This window comes from Diprion similis, chromosome 9, assembly GCF_021155765.1.
Source record: "Diprion similis isolate iyDipSimi1 chromosome 9, iyDipSimi1.1, whole genome shotgun sequence".
Lineage (NCBI taxonomy): Eukaryota > Metazoa > Arthropoda > Insecta > Hymenoptera > Diprionidae > Diprion > Diprion similis.
The window spans coordinates 500,418-522,216 of NC_060113.1; the positions used below are offsets into that span (position 1 = coordinate 500,418).

A 21,799-nucleotide genomic window follows, 5' to 3' on the forward strand; every position below is an offset into this window, starting at 1 on the left:
AGCTATATAGTATCGTACAAACCAACGATACTTCTGCTAGTTAAACAAAAGGTGCAGTCGCGTGCAGTCATTCGAAATTATATGTAATATACATTATTGTGCATTATAGTATTTATATCATAAGGTTAGAACGCACTGTGTTTTTAATTTGAATAAATCGATATCTCTTGCATCTCTTGATTCCGTTAATCGGTCACTTCCGTTACACTATATAGGAACGGATCGAATAAAGTTCGAGATTCTTGCCAGAGATAATTCATCATTTCAAAAGTAGCGCTGAGCTAGTGATTTAGGCTCAATAATATAATAATATATTATAATTCCATAGTTTCCTATTGTGCGAATTTGCGAAACGGAAAATACGTCACGATATAAAATGAAGTTTAGAAAAATTTATCCCTTGAGTCACGTCGTGAACGTCACGTGTAGACAAGTTATGAAAGTATTAATGCGTGAAGAAATATGCATACATTTATGCATATATAGGTATACGAGCATATATATGTATATGAAGCAGTCATTCGACCGTGTTTTAATATATTGGTTCGCCAATTGAAATTTGCATGAAATTCGTCTTTGTATTCACAATCAAGCGATTGCGATTTGTTATTATAACTTGTACGAAGCCAAACTGTATTGCAATTTGTTGTGTCGGTCGACTCCTGCGATTGTTCAAAGGTAACTCCGGCCGGGCTCCACAAGTTTTTATACGTCTACGACCAATTCCCGTTACAAACCGGACTCCTAGCAATCTTGTACATACATACAATATGCGATGTTGATAAATCGGTACAAAGTCTACAATTTGCAGCCGAAAAAGAATCTGCAGAGATCATCAAATCTACCGTTTGTAATCAGTAACTGGCCTTGAAACAGTCCGTGGCTGCACTTGATCGCGAGTGCACCAACTGTATCTGCAGCAAGGCCCGCGCAACTCATTGTCAGCTATTTTTTCTCCGTCCATTTGAATAATTGCAAAATCATCCACTCTACCCTAACCTGTACCGTCCATTTAGCAGTAGACTGAATGTAAAAACTGGCAACAAAACGTAACGAAATCAGAGGAAACTGGCGGATAAAAAAGCCAGAAAGCGAAAAAGGACAAGTACGTATGTTCATCGATATACATATTATCGCGGTCAAATACCGAACACCGAAGGCTTGAAGTTGGCGAGGTTTATAATAGCAGTCAAGAACATCTGCGATAGTACGCTTCTAGTTTGATTATTAATTGTAATTAATATATTTGCGTAAATATATGAATTGCTTGGTTTTTGAACCAAGTTTCAACAATATTATGCATTTGCATCGCGCACTAATTATTTTTACGCGACTTGTTAAATTTGAAATCTCAAACTAACTAGGGAATTTTACGTGTAAATCAATCATATGATTGGTTGAGCGCTCAATTGTTTGTATCGGAGTCTTAAGTCCTTTCTTAAGGACGTGCCCTTGTCGGTTTCGACGTTGTCGTATAACTATGTCTCCAAATATCGAAGACCACGTATCTGAAACGCGAGAAAGGGTTCAACAGCCCCATTATATACGCAATTCTGAACAAAAATACTCCCCCATGAATTTTCATTTGACGCAGAAATAAAAACATGGCATGAATTCTATGAATTTACTATTACGATTTCGTAAAATTCGTACCATGATGCATATATCTTACAGCATATACAAAACATAAATAAATCCGGCAAAATTCAGCAAAATCGCTAATTTTACTGACAGCCACAAACCTATCAAAAGCCTTATCTAATCGCATCCAATCTTGAAAGTAAAAAATTTGTTGAAGTAGAATTAACTCCGCTAAGTTAACGTAATTATGTTTTATCCACTACGTAAAACCGCATACTTGAGATAAAAAAAATATTTACTTTCAAGAAGCTAGAAGGAATATTTGTATAATTGTATGTTTTATGTAGAAATTTACTGCAGGGATAGATTACGCGAGATCCAAATATAAGTTCAAATTGTCACTTAACTTCATAATTGGCTTATAAACCGTGAGATTTGTGGAACTTAGCTGAAGATTTGAATTTCTTCGAATGTAAAATGAAAATAAAATCATTTTCGTTTGTATCGAATATTATGAAAAATTAAATATTCTACTTTACGAAAACTCTTTTAAACAAACTAATAGTAGATTGTTTATTAAGGCGGTAAAGTAGGGCCTTTTTACGTCAAGTCTAAGTTTGCAATAAAAGACGAATATAGCAAATACGCGAGGAGAAAAATACTTTGGCCATACAAAAGTATGGTTTAAAAATTTTTTTTTATTATATATGATGTACTAAAAAGTACATTTTTTAGCACTAGGACGTAAAAGTGCACTTTTCTGTACTGTCGGTAAAACGATTACTTTACGCACAGAATCGAAATCGTATTTATACGCTTTATAATTGTAAACACAGTATAAATATGAATTATATAAGTATGCTAGTTTTTCAATTTAACAAGCTTGGATTACTCAAGCTTACCTGCTTTAAATATGCAAAGTTTTAATTGAGCCAGTATTCGGTACAGGAGTACCAGTGGTAATTATGAACAAAAATTTCAGATATTAGGCAAAATGGACCTCATGAAGGTGAAAAGTTTAATACGTGATCTGCCTCTGGGGCCTCTCCACAGATATAGACAGCAGGCCACGTTTGATTGGAAATCGCTAAAAATCAAGTTTGAGGGTGAGGCTGCGTTGCAATACAAGGTAAATCTCTGAATACTTAAAAAGATACTTGTTCATTCGTACTGTTTACACAGCTTGATAGTCCGTAACTTTTAGAACAAAATCTGGTCATATATGGAAAGCTCACCACTTTTTCAACCTCACGTCACCTCGCAGACTTTGGATGCACAGCGTAGAATGTGCCATGCGAAAATGCTTGCCATGCTCAAAGACGATCTGCTACAGGCTCCTGGTGATGTTCCTGTGAGTACAATGTAGGAAAATTAGATCACATACAAAACTCGGACAATGTTGCGACACTTTTACATATTTTAGTTTTTAAACTTCCCTAGCTAGATATGGTCTAACAAGGTAAGCTGCTCGAGTAGACTAGGCCAAACTGATTCGCATTGTAAACAGGTCAGCAACCGGATCCAAACAAAAAATGTATACCTAAAATTGATTATATCTGAAGGCCACTTCTTTACAAGGAATTAGTTGACGATTTTCTTTTTCACTAATTTATCCAAGAAGCAAAATACTCAATTTTATAAAGTAAAAATTGTAAATTAATGTACCTATAGCATTGGTTTGAATAACTCTAGTTACAATCATCGAACATTTTTACATCACGACAGTATATAAATTGCTACCTTTGTTAAGTTTTTCGATTCAAGAAATTGAAGCTAATGGGAAATCACATTGTTGTTTCCCATGAATGGACAGTCTGATTGACAGAATGCTTGGTTTTTGAGATACCTACGTATTTTTAGTCCACTACTCTCCTATAACATTTAAACTTACAATTAACCCACAGAGGTCACTCAACAAACTCCTCCTATAGAGGCAACTGAAAAAACAAAACTTGCAGATATGTTCTTCAAGCTTATTTTGACCACAATGATATAAAACAATCCTTAATCATTTACCAGAACGCTGTTTGGCTCGATACCCTGTTTCAATATGATGGATCACTACCTGTAAAAAGTGCTATCTCCATCGGCATGGTACCTGGAGTGATATTTGCTTTAGGAAGTGAACGACACAGTGAATTTCTTGAAAAGTTCCAAGAGGGTAAGGTGAGCGTGATGCGTTGTGTCGGTAGTAGAACTAGCAGGATCCAATCAAGGATTGATCTAGAGGCTGTTGATCTTAATTCCAATTTTTCCAGATACTCGGATGTTTTGCTTTGACAGAAATATCTCATGGAACAAATGCTAAGGGTATAAGAACAAGGGCTACTTACGAACCCAAGAAGAAATGTTTTGTTCTTCACTCCCCAGATTTTGAGGCTGCCAAGTGTTGGGTTGGTGGACTCGGTAAGGGCTTTGCAAGTATTGCAAAATTATTGAAATATTAACAGTAATTCTCATCTATCGTCCAAATAATATCGCACAACTGTAGTAACTAAATTATGATATGTAGGAAAATCAGCAACGCATGCTATAGTATATGCACAACTAGTAATGCATGATGGTACAAATCATGGACTACATCCATTCATTGTACCTGTACGTGACGTCCGCACTTTAAAACCGCTACCAGGGGTAAGAGTTGGAGATCTTGGTGAAAAAATTGGTCTGAATGGAGTAGACAACGGTTTTGTGCAATTTACCAACTACATTATGCCACGAGAAAATCTTTTAAATAGAATGGGTGATGTTACGGAAGATGGAAAATATGTCACAGCTTTCAAAGATCCCAGTAAACGATTTGGTAAGGTATTTGCAACAAGTCTGTGATATGTTCAAAGAAATTTTGTGGTTGATCCTCTATTCTACGTCCTGTTATAATTTTTAGTACCTTGTGAGAATGGAATGCAAAAATTTTAGATTTCACTCAGTCTTTTCAATTTGAATTCCAGGAGCATCATTAGGGGCGCTTTCTGTTGGTAGGGTAAACATAAACGTCATGTGCACAGCATATCTAACTGTTGCAATAGTTATTGCAATTAGGTATTCAGCTGCAAGAAAACAATTTGGACCACTCAAGGAGGAAGAATGGCCAGTTATTGAATACCAAATTCAGGTAACACATATGACTAGGGTTTTCATTATGCTCTAATACATGTTTTAATAACTACTATGCATAGTAAGCCCGGAGTTCACCACATTCAATGTTCAATGAATTCATGTTCCAGCAACTTCGACTTTTTCCACATTTAGCAGCTGCCTTTGCTTTAAGAATATTCTCGTACCAGTTTTCCAGTAAGACAGACGCTTTTCAAATAAAAATGCTAGGCGGAGAAGACCGAGATCTCCTTGCTGCGGAGGGTCTAGAGATTCACGCGCTGTCCTCTGCAACAAAGCCTCTCTCTGCATGGACTGCTCGTGACGCTATTCAGGATTGTAGAGAATCCTGTGGGGGCCATGGATATTTGAAAGGTAAACTTTGTAGTTTCACGCCGTTGTTTTTTTTTTACCTTTTACTCAATAACTATTATGAAATACACGAATATTCTTTTTTTGCAGCATCTCGCTTGGGCGATTTAAGGAATGATAATGATGCAAACTGCACTTACGAAGGAGAGAACAACGTTCTGATTCAACAAGCTAGCAACTGGTTACTAAATCAGAGATTATCTATTGAAAAAAATGAACCTGTTTTATCTCCGCTTGGCTCTATAGACTTCCTACCAGATGCTCAGAGTATTCTGCAGCTAAAGTATGTTAGCACTACCATCGAAGACACAATGGAACCTGAGAGTGAGAATACATTTATACAGATTATTTATAATAATAGTAGACATGCAACCACTGAGCATTTACATTCGCTTTGAAGTGATAACTTGAAGAGTCCAAAAATGGATCAATCTTAATGTTTACACAAATCTTTCTCGTTATAGATCTACTCAAAACGTTCAAGTGGCTGGTTTGCCATTATCTTGAAATGACACAGAAGCGTGTAAAAGAATTAAATAATAATGGACAAAATTCTTTTTCGGTGCGAAATAATAGCCAATCATTTTTCGCGCGGACTTTGTCACTAGTATATGGGGAAGTAAGTTATGAATAACAATTGTTTCCTCAAAAAAGCGAATGAAATAATGTCAATAAACATCAACGTTTTTCATGATTTATTAACATTTTGATTACCTTTCGTTCCCTTAGCATGCCATAATAAAGGCCTTCGTTGAATATCTGCAAGATCCTAAGTGGAGCACAGAGGAACGAAAGGTGTTGTCTAGATTATGCTCACTATATGCAGCTTATTTGCTCGAACGGAGACTGGGCGACCTATATGCAGGTGGATATGCGGCAGTGGATTCTCAAATTGACATCTTGTTACGCGACGGCATAATTTGGCAATGCAAGGAACTCTTGGTAGATGCTGTTTCGCTTGCTGATGTTCTCGCACCGCCAGACTTCATCCTCAATTCGGCACTCGGCATGTCTGATGGTCAGGTATGACGAAATCTCCACATTGCACAGCAGTCAGACTATTTCTCTCGCCAACCTCGTAATTTGCAGATCTATTCTAAACCTAATCGCTGTGTTATCTTTCGCAGATATACAAGCACATCGAAGAATGGATTTTGAAAGATAAGCAAAATCTTGAGCGACCATCATGGTGGAAAGAGATTTTGCAGGCAAAGTTGTAAGAGTTTTCCGATACATATTTGTAACGCGAATTTACTTTTAACATTCGTATAATTCAATTTTTAAACTATTTTAATATTTTTATACAGTTGAATGTCTGGGGTGCTTTAATTTTTTATAAGTAGTTTGACTATTGAATATATTAATTTAACATGAAGTTACATAAAAGGTGGTAATAGAATTTTTCCATGATTTTTCATAAACAGTGATATTGTAGACAAAGATATCTAATCTATATAGTAAATTTTCACAGGATATCCTTAAAAATCCAAAAAACAGTATGAAGAGTTTTCTGTAGGCAATGCTATGCATAAATATAATAACCTGATATTTTTAACTCGTATAAAGAGTTTTTAGAAGTGCAAAGTACGAGGCTGTTGTACTCATTATCTAGAAGAAAGTAAGTAAATAAAACTCAATTAATACATACCTGGGTATGAAGTATGATGAAAAGAAATCACGAAGAATACATTTTTGCAAGATAACTCATTGTAAAATAGTACGTATCTTTACTCACATTAGTAAATAATGTCAAGGACACATCGGCAAATTTGAGAGCAGTAAGTTTAATGGGATTTTGAATTCTGATCATCATAATGTGCACACAGGTAAGAAAAGCTTCTTTGTCTTCGTGAGCGTTGTACCAATCTATATCGTACAGGGCCAATCCAACTTCTAAGCTCTGGAAAAGCACTAGTTTTTTTCATCTATATTTTTACTGTTACAATTTACCAATAGAAGTAATAGTCCTGTTAAGACTTGTACTTACCGCAAAAGTTAGAGAACTCCCGAACCAGCAGTATAATAGTACTTCGGAAAATTCCATGCAAAAGTACACCGTAAACAATGCTACATTTCCACTGTGCCCACCTTTGGTCTACAATATAGTATGGGGTTAATCCAACTTGACAATATAAAAGCATGCCATTACTTTGTATACTTACAACAACTGCATGAAATATCACCATGCACATGCTTAAAGTGCTGATAACTCCAAGGCCGAAAATAATCGGACTATATATTTGTTCTAAAATGTAGCTATGCCTGCAAAAAAAAATATGAAGATTGAGATGACATGACCATTATTTACAACACACTAAATCATTTATCACAAAAACAACGATCTTACTTGATGATAGCTCGATGTTTTTCCACACATAAACGTAAATAATCCAGTGCCAGCTTTGTTTGATCCTTCTTATCAAGGTTTCTTAATCGTAATTTAATCAAAGCACGTTGTAAAAGCTGCAAATGTAGTACTAGGTGCTGAATTGCTAGGCAATAAAACGCGTCGATTCCAGATATGTAAAAAATCAAGGAAACTGAACATATTGTTATCGGCACATATGCAATAGCATGTTGTACATAGTTATTCAAATCTAAAGGCAATTTAACAAGGTATGGAAGGAAATAGACAAACTCCGTTGGTGGTTTTCCTGATTTCCATTGATAGAAAATGGAAATGGCAGGTGCGAGAAAAAAATTAGCTATTGTAAATATTACAATACTCAGAAATATGTAAGTGAGCTTGTGTGCCATTTTTGCTGCACTGATCATGGCATCTGTGTTGGCCGGGTCCCGAAATTCTGCAATCCACATTTTTCTACCCTGCGCTTCAAAATCAAGAATAATATGTTGCTTGGAAAAAAATATAACTGCCTTGTGAACTATAAGAAGAGACGTTGTCGTATTACACAATATTTCCAGGCAATCAGAGAAATTTCCCCAAATTAGGTAGACGTGGTAGAATTGAGTCAAGGTAAGACTGAGAAGAACAAAAATATAAAATGTTGTTAGAGCACGTCTCCAAAACGAATCAACCTTCCCTTCGACCTGAATATACAAAATCGCAAGTTAGGAATACAATTTATTATTCACAGGACCTTATTTCAAAAATATACATTGATTTGATGCTCACTGGTTCATTAGCCTGACATATTATTTACTGTTGCACTTTACTCACCTGAGGCCACAAGCCGACTGCCCTGAGTAAGTACTTATTTATATTTGTATACTTGTCATAAAATTTTTCAATCTCTGTCTCTTCTAATCTCTGCATTATTAATCCTGATTTGAATAAGTTTAATAATATTTGTCAGATGTATATGAATGACGACATTCAGTTATCCTCTGGTGCATACGAGTAATGTTTGTGTATGACAGTTGCCGCACGCATATTTATACCTATACAACTCAAATATAAAAACAACAATGATTACATATCATACGATACACCCCTCATTTTAAGAGCTATAACTGAATCTAAATTCTGTAATGATCACACATATCAACAGACATGTGATAAGCGTATTTTGTAGGAAAACTGCAAACCTCTCATTATTAGTTGCAAGGACGAGCAATCAGTGGTTGAATAAAACCAGCTATTATCATGATTACATTTGTCTGGAGTACTTATGTACAAATAAAATATAAGAGCGTCTCGTCTTGGGGTTGCATCATTTGCATTCTGCGCATTAGTACGAATTTCTTAGCTTATAATGGCTGATTAGAATTGCAAGCGACATGGAGCTTAGAAAAACCATTCGCAGACTGACATCTTCTATGTTTTACCAATCTGTTATATAAATTATATTAAAGGTTCTCTCTCTCGCTCTCGCTCTCCCTCTCTTGCTGCATTTGAAAAAGTTTTAATTCTGTTAAAGCAAACACGTCTCGTTGCATTTTTGAGGAAAATCAAAGTTCCGTATGCTGAATAGGTGGCGAGAGATATGCATCTTCTTCAGCGAACCACTCATGATACACTTGTTTGGGATCAACTTGCCAAAATTTGTGAAACGATACTGGTTCTTGTGATGCGAGATATACTTTTGGATAATCATCTGGCCTGGCCTGAAACAATGGTATTTTATTAAACTGGAATGAGTAAAGCTAACGAATACTACTTATTCTACTATCAACGCACCTGATGGAAATGTGGTAAATGTGTGGGCTCTGTACCCAGACGTTTAAGGCATACTCCAAAGAGAAACATGTCATCAGGAGTGGACGGTGATGGACAGCTACAAAAGCCTGGTTCTATCAATTTCTGGACTAGATTAGCAGATAGAACCAAACCCGCTCCACCAGTCAAGTAGTTGTATCCACCATTTTTCCATAAACGAAAACCATATCTTTCACCCAAAGCTACAGGATCGGACGGATTGTAGCAAGTCAGCAATTGCAACAACTTTCCCAAGCTGTTAATATTTAACGATAATTCCAAATTTCCCACACATTGAAATAAGAGTCTCTGTCAAAGATAAAATACTTACCCTAAGATTGTATCGTCATCAGTTATAACCAACCAATCCAATTTTTTACTCTTCAAAATTTCATTGCTATGTTTCAAAATTGAGTAAGTTTTAGCACAGTGCCCTTGCGTGGTATTCGGAGTAATTATAGCTTCGGGTAAATTGTGATCTGTTCTGAAAAAAAATAAAATTACTCAAAGTAACGGTCAGTGTCAAATGTTGTCAATTTAGTGCACATTGAATATGACAAGAAAATGCAAAGCATCAGATGGTAAGTCCTCACACCTGCTTTGTCACTATAAAATCCGATGTTGGCGGCATGTTTAGTCCATGTTTCCTTGATAACTGAAATTCTTTGCACGTGAAATTTACTGCAAGTTTTGACGGCAACATATAACTTCTGTACAGATACCGATTGGCCCTGAAATGCTTTCAAGTTTTAGCGAGAATCTCAATATTATATTTTTATCAGAAAATTTTAACATTTCAGACTCTTACACAAGGGTGAAAATGCTGAGGATATGTAGCGCAAGTGTCGTCAGAGACTACGCAGAGTTCAGGAGCGTGTATCAGCCTAGTTCCCTTTCCATTATCCCAAACAAATGTAGCAAATTCATAAGCAGCGTCTATGGAAAATTCTCCTTCTGGTTTTTCACCGTTGGCAACTCTTTGTGCTAATCTTTTGACATAAAATTAGACAACTAAAAATTATTCTCGTTTCCTCATATTAATATAAAATCTTATATATATCTATATACAATGAAAAGTAGCATGGAAAATATTTGAGACAGAGCATATTGTTGAATGAATGTACTTTTTAACGAGTGGTGCTGAAATAATAATTCCCGACGATGGATTTGGGTATTTGAACTTTTTAGTATGGTCAGAAAAGTGATGAATTATCGTAGGTTCGTGATCATAAACTGCATGTCCCAGCCAGATGTCCTGAAAAAATAATTGTGAGATGAATGGAAATAAGAAGGACCTATGCTACACTAAGTTTATCAAACAATTGCCAACTTTTTGTACCTGTGAGGAATTGAAGCTTCCTAAAAGATCTGTCAGGTGTTTCAACCTGATAAATGTATTGATTTCGCAAAATAGGTACCATTGTGAATGTTCAAAATTTTTTATCAGATCAGGCAATATGTTACCAATGGTCCAAGAGCTAGCTAAGTTCAGCTCATGCGTCAAAATAATATTGACAGAGACCTGAAATCGTAGATAATATTATACAGTTTGTTTGAACAAGTCCTTAATTTAGAAACAAATAAAAAGGAAGTGAGGTTGATGAAACTTCCTAGCAGTTAGTATGAACATACGTCCTGTAGATCCTTTGCTTGTTCTTTGATATTGTCGCGCAACCTGTATGCTTTAGCGGTGTGATAACCCTGATACTGACTGGATACTGTAATAACTAACTTGGCTGCATCTGTAAAGAGAAAAAGAATGTTCTATAGGAAATAGATAATCGAGCGAAGTCACTCCTTCCTCACACTTGTATGACTTAATTGTTATTACACAAAGGGTGTGTTATGCAAAATGAGCTGCTAATAGTGCAAATGTAGAAGTTAAGAGACAAGCTAGTCGTCAACTCACAATCAGCCGTGCAATAAAAATATCAGATTGCTTTGAGTACTGTCACTAATTATTCTGGAATGTAGCTAATGTGAGAATTTTCTTCTCTAGTTGCTGAACCTAGTTGACCAGCAAACTACAGTTGTTAAAAGTAACTCTCGTTTCTCGTAGTTTTCCAAAATATAATTAGTACTTTTCCATAGCAGTGGAAAACTCTTTATCAAATGCATACCTGAAGCAATTGCAACCGAGACAATTTCCAATGCAAAAGCAGTAAGTATTGCCAGTTTAATAAAATGCATGCCTGATGTGTAATGCCTCCTGAAAATATACACATAAATTTTAAATTTTGATTTTGAAATACAATGCAATCATGCACAGGGCAATATCACTACATGTAATCAAATATGGCATAATATAAATAACGAATGGAGTCATTTGATTGTTGAAAATCAATAAATTATACAAATTTGTATTATTTTGCACCTTGAACTAGTGTTCACCAGAGTTTACATGTGAATATACCTGTTTGTTTACAGATGTAATCAGGTGTCATGCATAATCTAGCGACCTTGGTTTCACCGCTAGAACTAGCAGCAGCTCATAGATGGCAGGATTTTTGCACAAATAGTTTCCCACGCAGAGCTAGCATCAAAACAGCAATGATTAAAAAATCACCGCTGCAACGCACAAGGCTTAGGCGTTGTTAAAAATATAAATGTATGAACGGAATGGCTCCTGACAATTTATTCCTGAATTTTCCTCTTTCCTTCTTCGCCTCCTTCCATAGGCAAAATAAAATATATTTCTAATCTTTGACGGACATCTGACTTCCCGTTTCCGACACTGTCCGACACTTGGACATTTTGTCGCCATAATAGCGACGAGGTTGTGATCGGGGTGGATCGCGACATAAATCGTCGTTTACGGCGACAGGGAGGTAAATCTCTCCCTCAAAAGTATACTCTTGTGTCGAGTCTTTAACGCCTTAGTTTCGCATACGAAAATCTGGTATCACCTTTGTGGAGATTTTATACTTTGGAACTGTCGAAGATGGCTTATTGAAAAGATGAAGGGCCTGCAGCAAAGATACGTTTCTCCATACGGAGGAGACCACATCTCTGCCAACTATAAGACACTTGGTCGTAACTACGGCCGATTCAACGATGGAAAAGAAATCACGATTGCCACAGTCGTCCGCCAAGGGGACGGCTGGTGATGCTAAAAAGAACCAAGGTGCGTTTCAATGCAGCACTGACTTACATGTTACATACATACATGCACACCTGCTCACTTTCCGCCAATAATTGCTTACGTCACGTGACGACACGCTCCTTTATTGTTAAGTCATCACAGTATTTAGGTATACATGATTTTTGAATCGATAGACTAAAAACTCAGCACTTCACCGTCAACTTGAAGAAATATATGCATGTCTGCATGATATTCGCAAGTTTATTTACATAACGTGTCCCGCAACTTTTTCCCAGATATCGTAAACGGCAAACTATTCCCAAGGAGCTCACGTAGGCGCGAACCAACAGGAGCTACAAATTTGCCCAAAAATGAACAATCTCGGAAATCCAATGCACCGAAGGGAAAAAATTATGATAAGAGACCGAAACCTAAAGGACAATATCATGGCGGTTCAAAGGAGGATACCAAGGTCCGTTACACAAGAAGTTGATCCTTTTAAACATCCTCAAAAAGTTACAAAATAACATGAAAACTTTATCTGCCCTGAAGCAGCATTATTAATTCCAGGCACTGTTAAGGTTACTCAGATAACGCTTATCTATTTGGTTAGTCAATTTCGTGCAATGCTCAATCAATTTCTTGCGCAAAGGAACATTGTCAACACACGTTTATCGCTTTACATTCATTTAAAATAATTAGTAACAGCGTCGTAATGAATTTGATCCAACAGGTAGAGGAAGAAGATGTTGCCGAATATGGCTCGGTCATGGTCCAAGGAAGTAGGAAGCAGAATTTGAATCATCTGTTAAATTTCCACTATGAGCCGCGGGATATACGCGGAGTGTCGAACACATGGAATGTAGGCAGATTGGCCAACAAGTATAATCGGAATAGCAATCGTTGGCTTCCACCTGTGCAACGCCATAAATACAACAAGGAGCAGTTTTTACAAGCGAAGTATGCATAAATAACAAAAATGTTTGTTTTTCAAGATGGCCACAAAGTTTTGGCAAAAAAATTCAATGACATTTTCAGATTTCCCAGGTGTGTGGCCACCCTGTTCTTTCATTGATATATAATTTCACATATTTGTCTAATATTAGAGAGAAAATACTACAGTGCAAACCAACAAAGGAATTGTCGTATTTTTATTTTTTTTTTGCAAGAACAGGCGCTCATTGTTGATATCTTTCATTATAGTATGTAAAAATGCTTTACCTTAAATCAGACCACGTTAAGCTCCATTCCCTTTGCCTTGCAATTATTTTCACCTATTTATATTGCTCTTTCCAGCTGCCAGTTTGTCGTGAAAAGTAAAGGTGATTATACGGCTTATCTTGCAGATCCTGATATCCTAGTTCAATGGAATTTAATTGAACAAATTGTAAGTTTTTACTTATTTTTTAGTATCATCTATTTACATTATAATGAACTGTTAAATTTTTGAGACACTGGTCAAGGGCAAATCAAGCTATTTCGTGAACCACCCAGTGTCATCATGGTAGTTTATAGTAGTTTTCAAAATGTAACTGGTCCTGGAAAATACTAGTTCCGATAGTCAACTTGTGTACTTCTTTATGTGATCACAGAGGGTCCACAGCTCGGAGGTCTTGTCTTGTCCGATTTGTTTATGTATGCCTGTTGCTGGAAAGATGACTCGCTGCGGTCATGTATACTGTTGGGCATGTATTCTCCACTATTTAGCACTGTCTGACAAGCCTTGGCGCAAGTGTCCCATTTGCTATGAAGCCATTCACAAATCTGACTTAAAAAGGTGTGCAATCTTGTACCTGGATTATTGAATTTTACCTCATTAATTACCGAATGAAACAATTTTATCAGACAGAATACAAACTTCACTTAATCATCCTTAATTTCAGTGTTGTACAAGTTACACAGAAAGCGTGGAATGTTGACGATACTGTGACTTTGCGTTTGATGCGGCGTGAAAGAGGATCATTGCTTGCAGTTCCTGTAGGCGATTCTTTTCAAGCATCTTCCCCAACCACATTTTTCACACTACAAGACGACCCTAATATTATTTACTCAAAGTTGTTGCTTGCCGATTCCAATAAGGTAACATTATCAAATTCCTAATAATTGTGTGACACACTTCATACTTATTTTGCTCGTTTCCCAAAAGCATGTAACCACGATTTTTCATTCTTATAGATTATAGACATCATAGATTGTGAACGTGTTCAGCTCCAGCTTGAACTAGCGGAAGATCTTGAGTCTCCAGAAAATTGCTTTATTGAACAAGCTCTCAGAGAATTGGCTACAAGAGAACAGCAGCTCTTTGAGAAGGTCTGTGTCATGACTAACTAATTCGAAGTCTTTATATGTTTTTCAAAGTAAAATTGAATCACTTCATGAGAAATAATTTACTACAATTCCGATTATAATTAGTTAAAATTCAATTTGCACTCATCTTAACTTTTTCTGTACAGGCAAATAATTGTAGTTTGGATTGTGAAGCTACAGAAAATAAAATAGAAGAGAATATCAAGGAAGTTCAATCAGAAAATGCAGTAGAAGTTGGAGAAAAAGAATCGGAATTGAGTAAAGATTGGGCTTGTGAGTCCGGAGAAATTCTCGTACCATGTGCTCAGGATTCCACCTCTGAATGTCAAACTCCAACTGCTTTGCCGAAGTTTTTTTACTTCTACCAAGGTGAGGATGTGAATTTAATTAAAATAATTGAACATACCGACTATTGTGGATGTTTCGTTCCAGCGGATGATGGGCAACACATTTACCTGCATGCGATGAATGTCAAAATGCTGGAGCTGCAATACGGTAGTTTGGAGAATAGCCCTTCCACTGTAACAGGAAAGTTGCTGGAAAAAGAAGCTGGTAGTATGACTGAAGAGCTGAGACGCAGATTACGTTACCTCTACCACCTGCCCTTAACTTGCCAATTTGAGATTGCTGAGATTGAACTAAAGCCTCCCATAATATCGAAAGCAAATCTTTCGGTTTTCAATGGTAAAAGCCCAAAATTAATTTGTCATCGAATTAAATAACGTGCGTCTTGATTATGTTTGTTATAAACGCGGAAAATCGAAACATGCAGACAATTTATTGACATTAAAGTACCCATACCTGATACATTATTCTTCCATGATATTGCAGACCAACTTGAGACGCGTAAGAAACGACGACAGCGTCATGAACGTGAAGAACGGAAAAGGGAAAAAAAGATCATGGAAGAAGAGAACAAGCGCATTGGAAAGTACCCAACTCCGAACGTCCATATCGAGTCTCGACGTCATTTTCCTCAATGGCAACCAGATTCTCCATCTGCAGAGTAATAACGAGCATTAATAATATCGTTGATTTATTCACATACATATGTATCTTAATAAGACGTTTATAATTGTTGATGCTCCAATAATCCAATAGCTCGATCGTATTTTTCAGGTTGAATATTTCATCACCACCGGAATCCCTGGTGTCCAGCGTAGCAAGCAGTCCAACAATGCAGTCTTTCAATATTGATTTAGCAACTACAGATGCTCATGACAGTGGACCATCTTTTGCAGAGATGTTACGTACTACTGGATCACGAGGTCCATCGAAAATCAACTTGCCTCCAATGTATGCCTGTAATTGGCCTCAGCAAAGAGGTGCTGCACTTACATCAATTTTAGACAGTGAAGAGGTTGAAGGGTATGCTCCAGCTCCATCCTACAGTCAAAGCTTTGGCGATGCTTTGGCAGCAGCCTTAGAACAGACAGAGCTGCAGCCTACAGGTGCGTCACACGCTGAAATATATCTGGAAATAAAGATATCGATTGCATTATGGTGTATTTTTTGAAGCTCAAGTTCTTCGTTTAGGGTAATCTGATGATGTTTGGATTTTTTTCAGGAAGCAATGATAGTCATGGCAGTGCTTCTGGAAAGAAAAAGAAAAAGAAAGGAAAAGCAACAGTCCTTTTCGCCACAAGTATGGCTCGTGCATCATAGTTGCATCCATGGAATTTAATTGCATACTCTTCTTGACGGTCTCTCCCTGGCATTGTTTTGCTATTATGATGGATTATCGACCTTGGTTCAACTGCATGTATATGATTTCGGAAAATCATGGCACCAACATACCTATATTTTTGTTTATATAACATACAAAAATGATCGATTATTCTATGTAACTGTTGTGTCCGCATAAATATGATTACATTTGGTTTGGATATATGAAAATACTTTTTCTTTACCCATAATAACGAGTAATGATTAACAAATGTCGTTAGTACAAAATCAATTCCATCCCTTTATCGGAAATCATTCGACATTGTGGCAATTGTAAACCTCAAGGATATGTTATCGCTACTGAGTGGCAAACTGCAAGAAAAAAAATTGCATTAGATTAGAAAGTTTGCCATTTGAAATTGAGGGGCGACTTGGGTGAAATTTTCAATTTCGGTTGTAAATTATAGTATGAGAAAATCCTTTCACCAATTTTTGGATTATGGTAGTATAGATTTTGGAGAAAAAAATTTCAGCCTCCTCCGCTGAAAGTATATACACAAAGAATCTTTGCCAGCAGTGGGCAGAATCTCTTTCAACAGATTCTTTGCATGTACATTTTCATCGAAGGTTGAAATTTTTTTCAAGCCTATACTACCATAATCTAAAAATAGATGGAAGGATTTTCTTATACTTTTTTAGTTAGTTCAGAAAACAAATTTGAGCTCAAAATTTTGGCTGGTAAAGTCAATTACTTAAAAATTTGAAAAAGGTCACATGATGTAATGTATATTGAATTGATTAAATTTATTTCTATCGCCTTTAACTGTACTAATCTAATTGCATAAGTTCTTGTTTCGATACTTTTTTTGCTAAAAGATTAATTTGAATGTGTCCTTATGGATAATGTAATATTTAGTCACATGTCAGATCTATACAAATTACGTGAAATTTCTCACTATTAGGCTTAGGATCGACCTAGGTTTTTTTTTTTTTTTTTAAATTGCTATAAATAATTATATAACCTACAAGATAAAAGAAAAGGATTGTTTTACAGGTGATGCAAGGATGTTGATTTAACAAAGCATGATTTGCATGTTCATTTATTCATTTATTTATGATCGGGTTTTCAGGAAACGACTGATTCAAGGCAGTGTCAAAATGAAAACTGTTTTCAGTAGAGAAGGCTACCGGGTGACAAGGTTTAGTCGACCTCTTCAATCGTAGGTCCCGATGCGCCACCAGCACCTGGTGCAGCTCCTGCGCCTCCTGGGGCAGCGCCACCAGCTCCTGGGAAACCACCTGGCATGCCTCCTGGAACACCTCCAGCTCCTTGGTAAAGCTTGGTAACAATTGGGTTGCAGATGCCTTCCAGTTCCTTCTGCTTATGCTCATACTCTTCTTTGTCAGCTAGTTGGTTGGCGTCAAGCCATTTGATGATGTCGTTGCACTTGTCAAGGACTACCTGTTTGTCACTTGCGCTGATCTTGTCCTTGAGCTTTTCATCTTCTACTGTACTCTTCATGTTAAAGCAGTACGACTCCAAGCCGTTCTTAGCAGAGATAGTTTCCTTCTGCTTCTCATCCTCACTGCGATACTTCTCTGCCTCATTGACCATTCTTTCGATGTCTTCTTTGCTCAAACGTCCCTTGTCATTAGTAATCGTGATCTTATTTTCTTTACCAGTTGATTTGTCGACAGCAGATACATTCAGGATACCATTAGCATCAATGTCGAATGTTACTTCGATTTGAGGAACGCCTCGGGGTGCCGGTGGAATGCCGCTGAGCTCAAACTTTCCAAGTAAATTGTTGTCCTTAGTCATTGCTCGCTCACCTTCGTAGACTTGGATGAGTACACCAGGCTGATTGTCGGCATATGTAGTAAAGGTTTGTGTTTGCTTAGTTGGAATGGTTGTGTTGCGCTTGATAAGTGCAGTCATGACACCACCGGCAGTTTCGATACCAAGAGAAAGGGGAGTAACATCCAAGAGAAGAAGGTCCTGTACTTCCTCTGACTTATCTCCGTGGAGAATGGCAGCTTGGACGGCCGCTCCATAAGCTACAGCTTCATCAGGGTTGATGGATTTGTTCAGTTCCTTGCCATTGAAGAAGTCCTGCAAAAGCTTTTGAATCTTAGGGATACGAGTGGAGCCACCAACTAGGACAATGTCGTGAATCTGAGACTTGTCCATCTTGGCGTCACGAAGGGACTTCTCCACGGGCTCAAGTGTGCCACGGAAGAGGTCTGCACACAATTCTTCAAATCGAGCTCTCGTGATGGAAGTGTAGAAATCAATTCCCTCAAAGAGAGAATCAATCTCAATGCTGGCCTGGGTGGATGAGGATAGCGTGCGCTTTGCTCTTTCACATGCGGTGCGGAGTCGACGTAGAGCACGTTTGTTCTGGGTCAGATCTTTCTTGTATTTTCGCTTGAACTCTTGGACAAAGTGGTTTACCATGCGATTGTCAAAGTCTTCTCCACCGAGGTGAGTATCACCAGCAGTAGACTTGACCTCGAAGATTCCATCCTCGATGGTAAGGATGGAGACGTCAAAAGTACCGCCACCAAGATCGAAAATGAGAACATTGCGTTCTCCAACAGCTTTTTTGTCGAGTCCATAAGCAATGGCAGCTGCTGTGGGTTCATTGATAATTCGCAGTACGTTCAGACCTGAGATGGTACCAGAGTCTTTGGTTGCCTGACGCTGCGAGTCGTTGAAATAGGCGGGAACAGTGATCACGGCATTGGTGACGGTTTTACCAAGATATGCCTCGGCAGTTTCCTTCATCTTAACCAGGACCATTGAGCTCACTTCTTCTGGGAAGAAAGTCTTCGTCTCTCCTTTGTATTGAACTTCGATTTTGGGTTTTCCACCATCACTGACAACGGTGAAAGGCCAGTGTTTCATGTCAGCTTGGACCGTGAGATCCTCAAAGCGGCGACCAATCAGTCTTTTGGCATCTATGGAAAAATATTACACTTGACACCTTCCATCCCACAAGCATCACTTTACAGATATAAAGAGTTGAACAAAATTATGGTTTATTTGTAAACAAAATTTAATTATTATGGGATCCATAGATTGCTATAATACGGCAACATTACAGTAAAACATGAAAAATTCGTAGCAGAGACAAATAGGAATATTCAGATATTGTTCAATGTTTCAATGGACTTAAAACTTACACAATGAAACGTCGTGGTATGCAAGGTTATTGGAATTAAAAACGTGAAGTAATTACCGAAAATTGTGTTGTTGGGATTCATGGCGACTTGGTTTTTCGCGGCATCTCCGATGAGACGCTCGGTGTCCGTGAAGGCAACATAACTGGGTGTAGTTCGATTTCCTTGGTCATTGGCGATGATTTCCACCTTTCCATGTTGGAAAACTCCTACACAGGAGTAGGTGGTGCCAAGATCGATACCAACTGCGGGTGCGTTAGCCATTTTAGGGTTCTGAAAAAATTAGCAAAAATCGTTACCTTCCATTTCACGAAAAATTAACCGCCAAGCCTAGATAGATTGCGTAGAATATCGATGCGACAAGGTATAGACGTGATATTGCACGATTACGACAGCGAAGTTTGAAGAAACACACTTTCTAGATGCCTTACCTTTGTTTCGTTTGTGTGGAGCTGCGGTTAGAGCTCGAAGAACTTTTCCGTACAACGATTCGCAACGTGAGTGACGAGTCAGGAACCTCGCCCGTTATATTATTTGGCGGAAGGACGCTTCTGGAAAGTTCTCCCACTGCGTCAGTGTTGTGGACCAATGAGACTCCAGATTAGGTTCACCATGACATTCTATTGGAGAGAAGATTGGTAATACGTGAATAAGCTTATTACCATCACTTGAATTAAATTGATAACAAGATGAAATTAAACATCTGCAATAACAAGTTTGATGTTTTTAAAGTCCAGACATAAATGACTAATTTGTCAATTTGTCTTTATTTTCTGATGTCATGGACTTTCTTTTGACCGGAAACTGAAGCCGCGAATCATGGAGAAGAATCTAGAGTCTATTCATCATTTAGCACACTTCCGTAAATTTGTAATCCGTGATTAATGGCGTCGCAGGATTTGATGTGACCCCCGAATTGTACCTTGAATTTAATGCCATTGGCCAATTTACGAAATTTACTTAAATCCTAACCCTACCCTCAGAATTACTGTTACTCTTCTCTCAAGGATATGAATTAAACTTGAGTTGTTTATTGGAATATTTGCTAACAGGAAATGATTTTCCAGTACTCAAATAAGGACGCCTAAACCTGACGTTGAAGGTTGACCGAGGTTTCTTGAATTTTCGCTTTCCGTTCGACCGCCTGAGTATCTAACGTTATCTGACGCATATACTAATGTGTGTAAAGATAATTGTGGATAATCACATGAACTGTGTATGTACAGGCCTGTGAATAATACCCCGGCTCTACTGTTCCTAGTAATGCGATTTGCCAAAAATGGTACTCGCCTTACAAGGCAAAATTGCGATATCACAGCAAAGGAAGCAATACGAAGCATTACGCAGCGGGATCGCTGTGACGTCACAAGTAGCGAGAACGTCAATGGCTGTGCGATTCATGAACCGCGCTCTTCGTAAGATATTCACTATCTCATACAAGACGGGCGTGCAGTTTGCAAGTTTCATTACAGGACTCTTTATTCGTTGGTCAACATAAGAAACACTGCTCTCGCGTTCACTGACGAATAAATGAGACCCCTTTCCCCCGCGACTGTATGTAGGCCTTAGAGCATATACTGTATGTGCTCTAAGATGTAGGTATGCATAGGTATGTATTTTTCTAGTTCGAAAAATTTGAGAGTTCAGAAATTTCATAGGTAATTGGCAAGTCATTAACATAATTCTAGGTCAAATTATATTTAACGTTTATATCGTATGCTTGTTTATACGTAGTAGCGCAAGTTTCCTTCATACGTGTTTAAAATAGATGAATTTTATTTCGAGACACTCCGAATTGAGACCATGGAGTAAAAAGGGTGGTGATGCCACCGATGCCACTGCCTATCTCTCTATCTGTATGTAAGTATTATATTTGTATGTATATACTTATGCCATGTCGATTACGTAACAGTATCGCACGCCGATATACAATAATTTTGAGTATCGAAGAAAAAATTTAAATAAAACGAGATCTTGTATGTGAAACTTTACGAACAGTATACTTATGGTTTACCGAAGTCACTAAAGTCACTAATGCATAAGAAAATATTCGTGTAGATTTATGTAATGAAATTTATATACGTCACTAAAAAATTTACCAATTGAAATTTGATCTACTTTGATTTCAGAAAAAAATTCAAATATGCAAGTTTTCGCGCCATGTGGGAGATGCGACACGAGAGGTCAGAACATCATAAAGAAAATTGAAAACTGGATGCAGTATACGGTTACGATAGCAAAAATTTATATATTTTGTATATTATCAACGGCATTTTAATATAGTTAAAAAAATACGATAATTTTTACTTAAAAACCTTCCAATTACGCCACTGTTACATACATACAACAAGCAC

At 37.4% G+C, this 21,799-nt stretch overlaps 6 protein-coding genes across 7 annotated transcripts; 2 read left to right on the forward strand and 4 right to left on the reverse strand.

The window, feature by feature from the left end:
• The first annotated feature begins 101 nt into the window (after positions 1-101).
• LOC124410552 (peroxisomal acyl-coenzyme A oxidase 3) lies at positions 102-6,317 on the forward strand. The gene is made up of 12 exons (XM_046889017.1): positions 102-124; positions 2,564-2,710; positions 2,786-2,932; positions 3,601-3,747; positions 3,840-3,987; positions 4,094-4,384; positions 4,533-4,696; positions 4,809-5,052; positions 5,140-5,373; positions 5,514-5,668; positions 5,779-6,072; positions 6,177-6,317. Exons 2-12 carry the CDS (start codon positions 2,576-2,578, stop codon positions 6,267-6,269), a joined length of 2,052 nt encoding a protein of 683 aa, XP_046744973.1. The 5' UTR covers positions 102-124; positions 2,564-2,575; the 3' UTR covers positions 6,270-6,317.
• Positions 6,312-7,304, reverse strand: LOC124410583 (odorant receptor 13a-like). The gene is made up of 4 exons (XM_046889066.1): positions 7,212-7,304; positions 7,037-7,144; positions 6,785-6,949; positions 6,312-6,657 (listed from the first exon to the last, which is right to left on the reverse strand). Exons 1-4 carry the CDS (start codon positions 7,239-7,241, stop codon positions 6,601-6,603), a joined length of 360 nt encoding a protein of 119 aa, XP_046745022.1. The 5' UTR covers positions 7,242-7,304; the 3' UTR covers positions 6,312-6,600.
• An 87-nt stretch (positions 7,305-7,391) lies between these two features.
• On the reverse strand, positions 7,392-8,824 carry LOC124410526. The gene is made up of 4 exons (XM_046888976.1): positions 8,819-8,824; positions 8,599-8,734; positions 8,231-8,334; positions 7,392-8,106 (listed from the first exon to the last, which is right to left on the reverse strand). Exons 1-4 carry the CDS (start codon positions 8,822-8,824, stop codon positions 7,393-7,395), a joined length of 960 nt encoding a protein of 319 aa, XP_046744932.1. The 3' UTR covers position 7,392.
• On the reverse strand, positions 8,122-11,636 carry LOC124410564 (beta-1,3-glucosyltransferase). 2 transcript variants are annotated; one of them, XM_046889041.1, is made up of 10 exons: positions 11,622-11,636; positions 11,329-11,417; positions 10,841-10,950; positions 10,548-10,730; positions 10,333-10,463; positions 10,017-10,197; positions 9,804-9,939; positions 9,540-9,687; positions 9,191-9,464; positions 8,122-9,117 (listed from the first exon to the last, which is right to left on the reverse strand). In XM_046889041.1, exons 2-10 carry the CDS (start codon positions 11,396-11,398, stop codon positions 8,962-8,964), a joined length of 1,389 nt encoding a protein of 462 aa, XP_046744997.1. In that variant the 5' UTR covers positions 11,399-11,417; positions 11,622-11,636; the 3' UTR covers positions 8,122-8,961. The 2 variants fall into 2 exon arrangements, with proteins under 2 accessions (XP_046744997.1, XP_046744996.1); XM_046889040.1 differs by lacking the exon at positions 11,622-11,636 and adding an exon at positions 11,583-11,597.
• Positions 11,637-11,947: 311 nt separating this feature from the next.
• LOC124410550 (RING finger protein 10) lies at positions 11,948-16,409 on the forward strand. The gene is made up of 12 exons (XM_046889016.1): positions 11,948-12,332; positions 12,587-12,762; positions 13,024-13,250; positions 13,587-13,677; positions 13,883-14,067; positions 14,174-14,369; positions 14,466-14,600; positions 14,744-14,966; positions 15,030-15,281; positions 15,429-15,603; positions 15,717-16,048; positions 16,165-16,409. The coding sequence occupies exons 1-12, from the start codon at positions 12,263-12,265 to the stop codon at positions 16,260-16,262; spliced, it is 2,160 nt and encodes a 719-aa protein (XP_046744972.1). The 5' UTR covers positions 11,948-12,262; the 3' UTR covers positions 16,263-16,409.
• Positions 16,410-17,349: 940 nt separating this feature from the next.
• Positions 17,350-20,032, reverse strand: LOC124410554 (heat shock 70 kDa protein cognate 4). The gene is made up of 3 exons (XM_046889020.1): positions 19,877-20,032; positions 19,505-19,718; positions 17,350-19,223 (listed from the first exon to the last, which is right to left on the reverse strand). Exons 2-3 carry the CDS (start codon positions 19,707-19,709, stop codon positions 17,464-17,466), a joined length of 1,965 nt encoding a protein of 654 aa, XP_046744976.1. The 5' UTR covers positions 19,710-19,718; positions 19,877-20,032; the 3' UTR covers positions 17,350-17,463.
• Between the last annotated feature and the right edge of the window lie 1,767 nt (positions 20,033-21,799).

Excerpts from the sequence above, each read along its gene's own strand:
- LOC124410564 (XM_046889041.1), bottom strand. The coding sequence starts at position 11,398 with ATGCATTTTATTAAACTGGCAATACTTACTGCTTTTGCATTGGAAATT. Across the intron at positions 10,731-10,840 it reads AAGCAAAGGATCTACAGGAC|GTCTCTGTCAATATTATTTT; the intron begins GTATGTTCATAC and ends CTACGATTTCAG. Across the intron at positions 10,464-10,547 it reads GAAGCTTCAATTCCTCACAG|GACATCTGGCTGGGACATGC; the intron begins GTACAAAAAGTT and ends TTATTTTTTCAG.
- LOC124410583 (XM_046889066.1), bottom strand. The coding sequence starts at position 7,241 with ATGTGCATGGTGATATTTCATGCAGTTGTT. Across the intron at positions 6,950-7,036 it reads GGAGTTCTCTAACTTTTGCG|AGCTTAGAAGTTGGATTGGC; the intron begins GTAAGTACAAGT and ends GTGCTTTTCCAG. Across the intron at positions 6,658-6,784 it reads CCTTGACATTATTTACTAAT|ATAATGAGTACAACAGCCTC; the intron begins GTGAGTAAAGAT and ends ACTTTCTTCTAG.
- LOC124410554 (XM_046889020.1), bottom strand. The coding sequence starts at position 19,709 with ATGGCTAACGCACCCGCAGTTGGTATCGATCTTGGCACCACCTACTCC. Across the intron at positions 19,224-19,504 it reads TCCCAACAACACAATTTTCG|ATGCCAAAAGACTGATTGGT; the intron begins GTAATTACTTCA and ends ATTTTTCCATAG.
- LOC124410550 (XM_046889016.1), top strand. The coding sequence starts at position 12,263 with ATGGAAAAGAAATCACGATTGCCACAGTCGTCCGCCAAGGGGACGGCT. Across the intron at positions 12,763-13,023 it reads GTTCAAAGGAGGATACCAAG|GTAGAGGAAGAAGATGTTGC; the intron begins GTCCGTTACACA and ends TTGATCCAACAG. Across the intron at positions 14,068-14,173 it reads CACAAATCTGACTTAAAAAG|TGTTGTACAAGTTACACAGA; the intron begins GTGTGCAATCTT and ends CCTTAATTTCAG.
- LOC124410552 (XM_046889017.1), top strand. The coding sequence starts at position 2,576 with ATGGACCTCATGAAGGTGAAAAGTTTAATACGTGATCTGCCTCTGGGG. Across the intron at positions 2,933-3,600 it reads AGGCTCCTGGTGATGTTCCT|AACGCTGTTTGGCTCGATAC; the intron begins GTGAGTACAATG and ends ATCATTTACCAG. Across the intron at positions 3,988-4,093 it reads GTGTTGGGTTGGTGGACTCG|GAAAATCAGCAACGCATGCT; the intron begins GTAAGGGCTTTG and ends TATGATATGTAG.
- LOC124410526 (XM_046888976.1), bottom strand. Across the intron at positions 8,335-8,598 it reads CTTGCAACTAATAATGAGAG|GATTAATAATGCAGAGATTA; the intron begins GTTTGCAGTTTT and ends TATTCAAATCAG. Across the intron at positions 8,107-8,230 it reads CAGTCGGCTTGTGGCCTCAG|ATTCAGGTCGAAGGGAAGGT; the intron begins GTGAGTAAAGTG and ends GCGATTTTGTAT.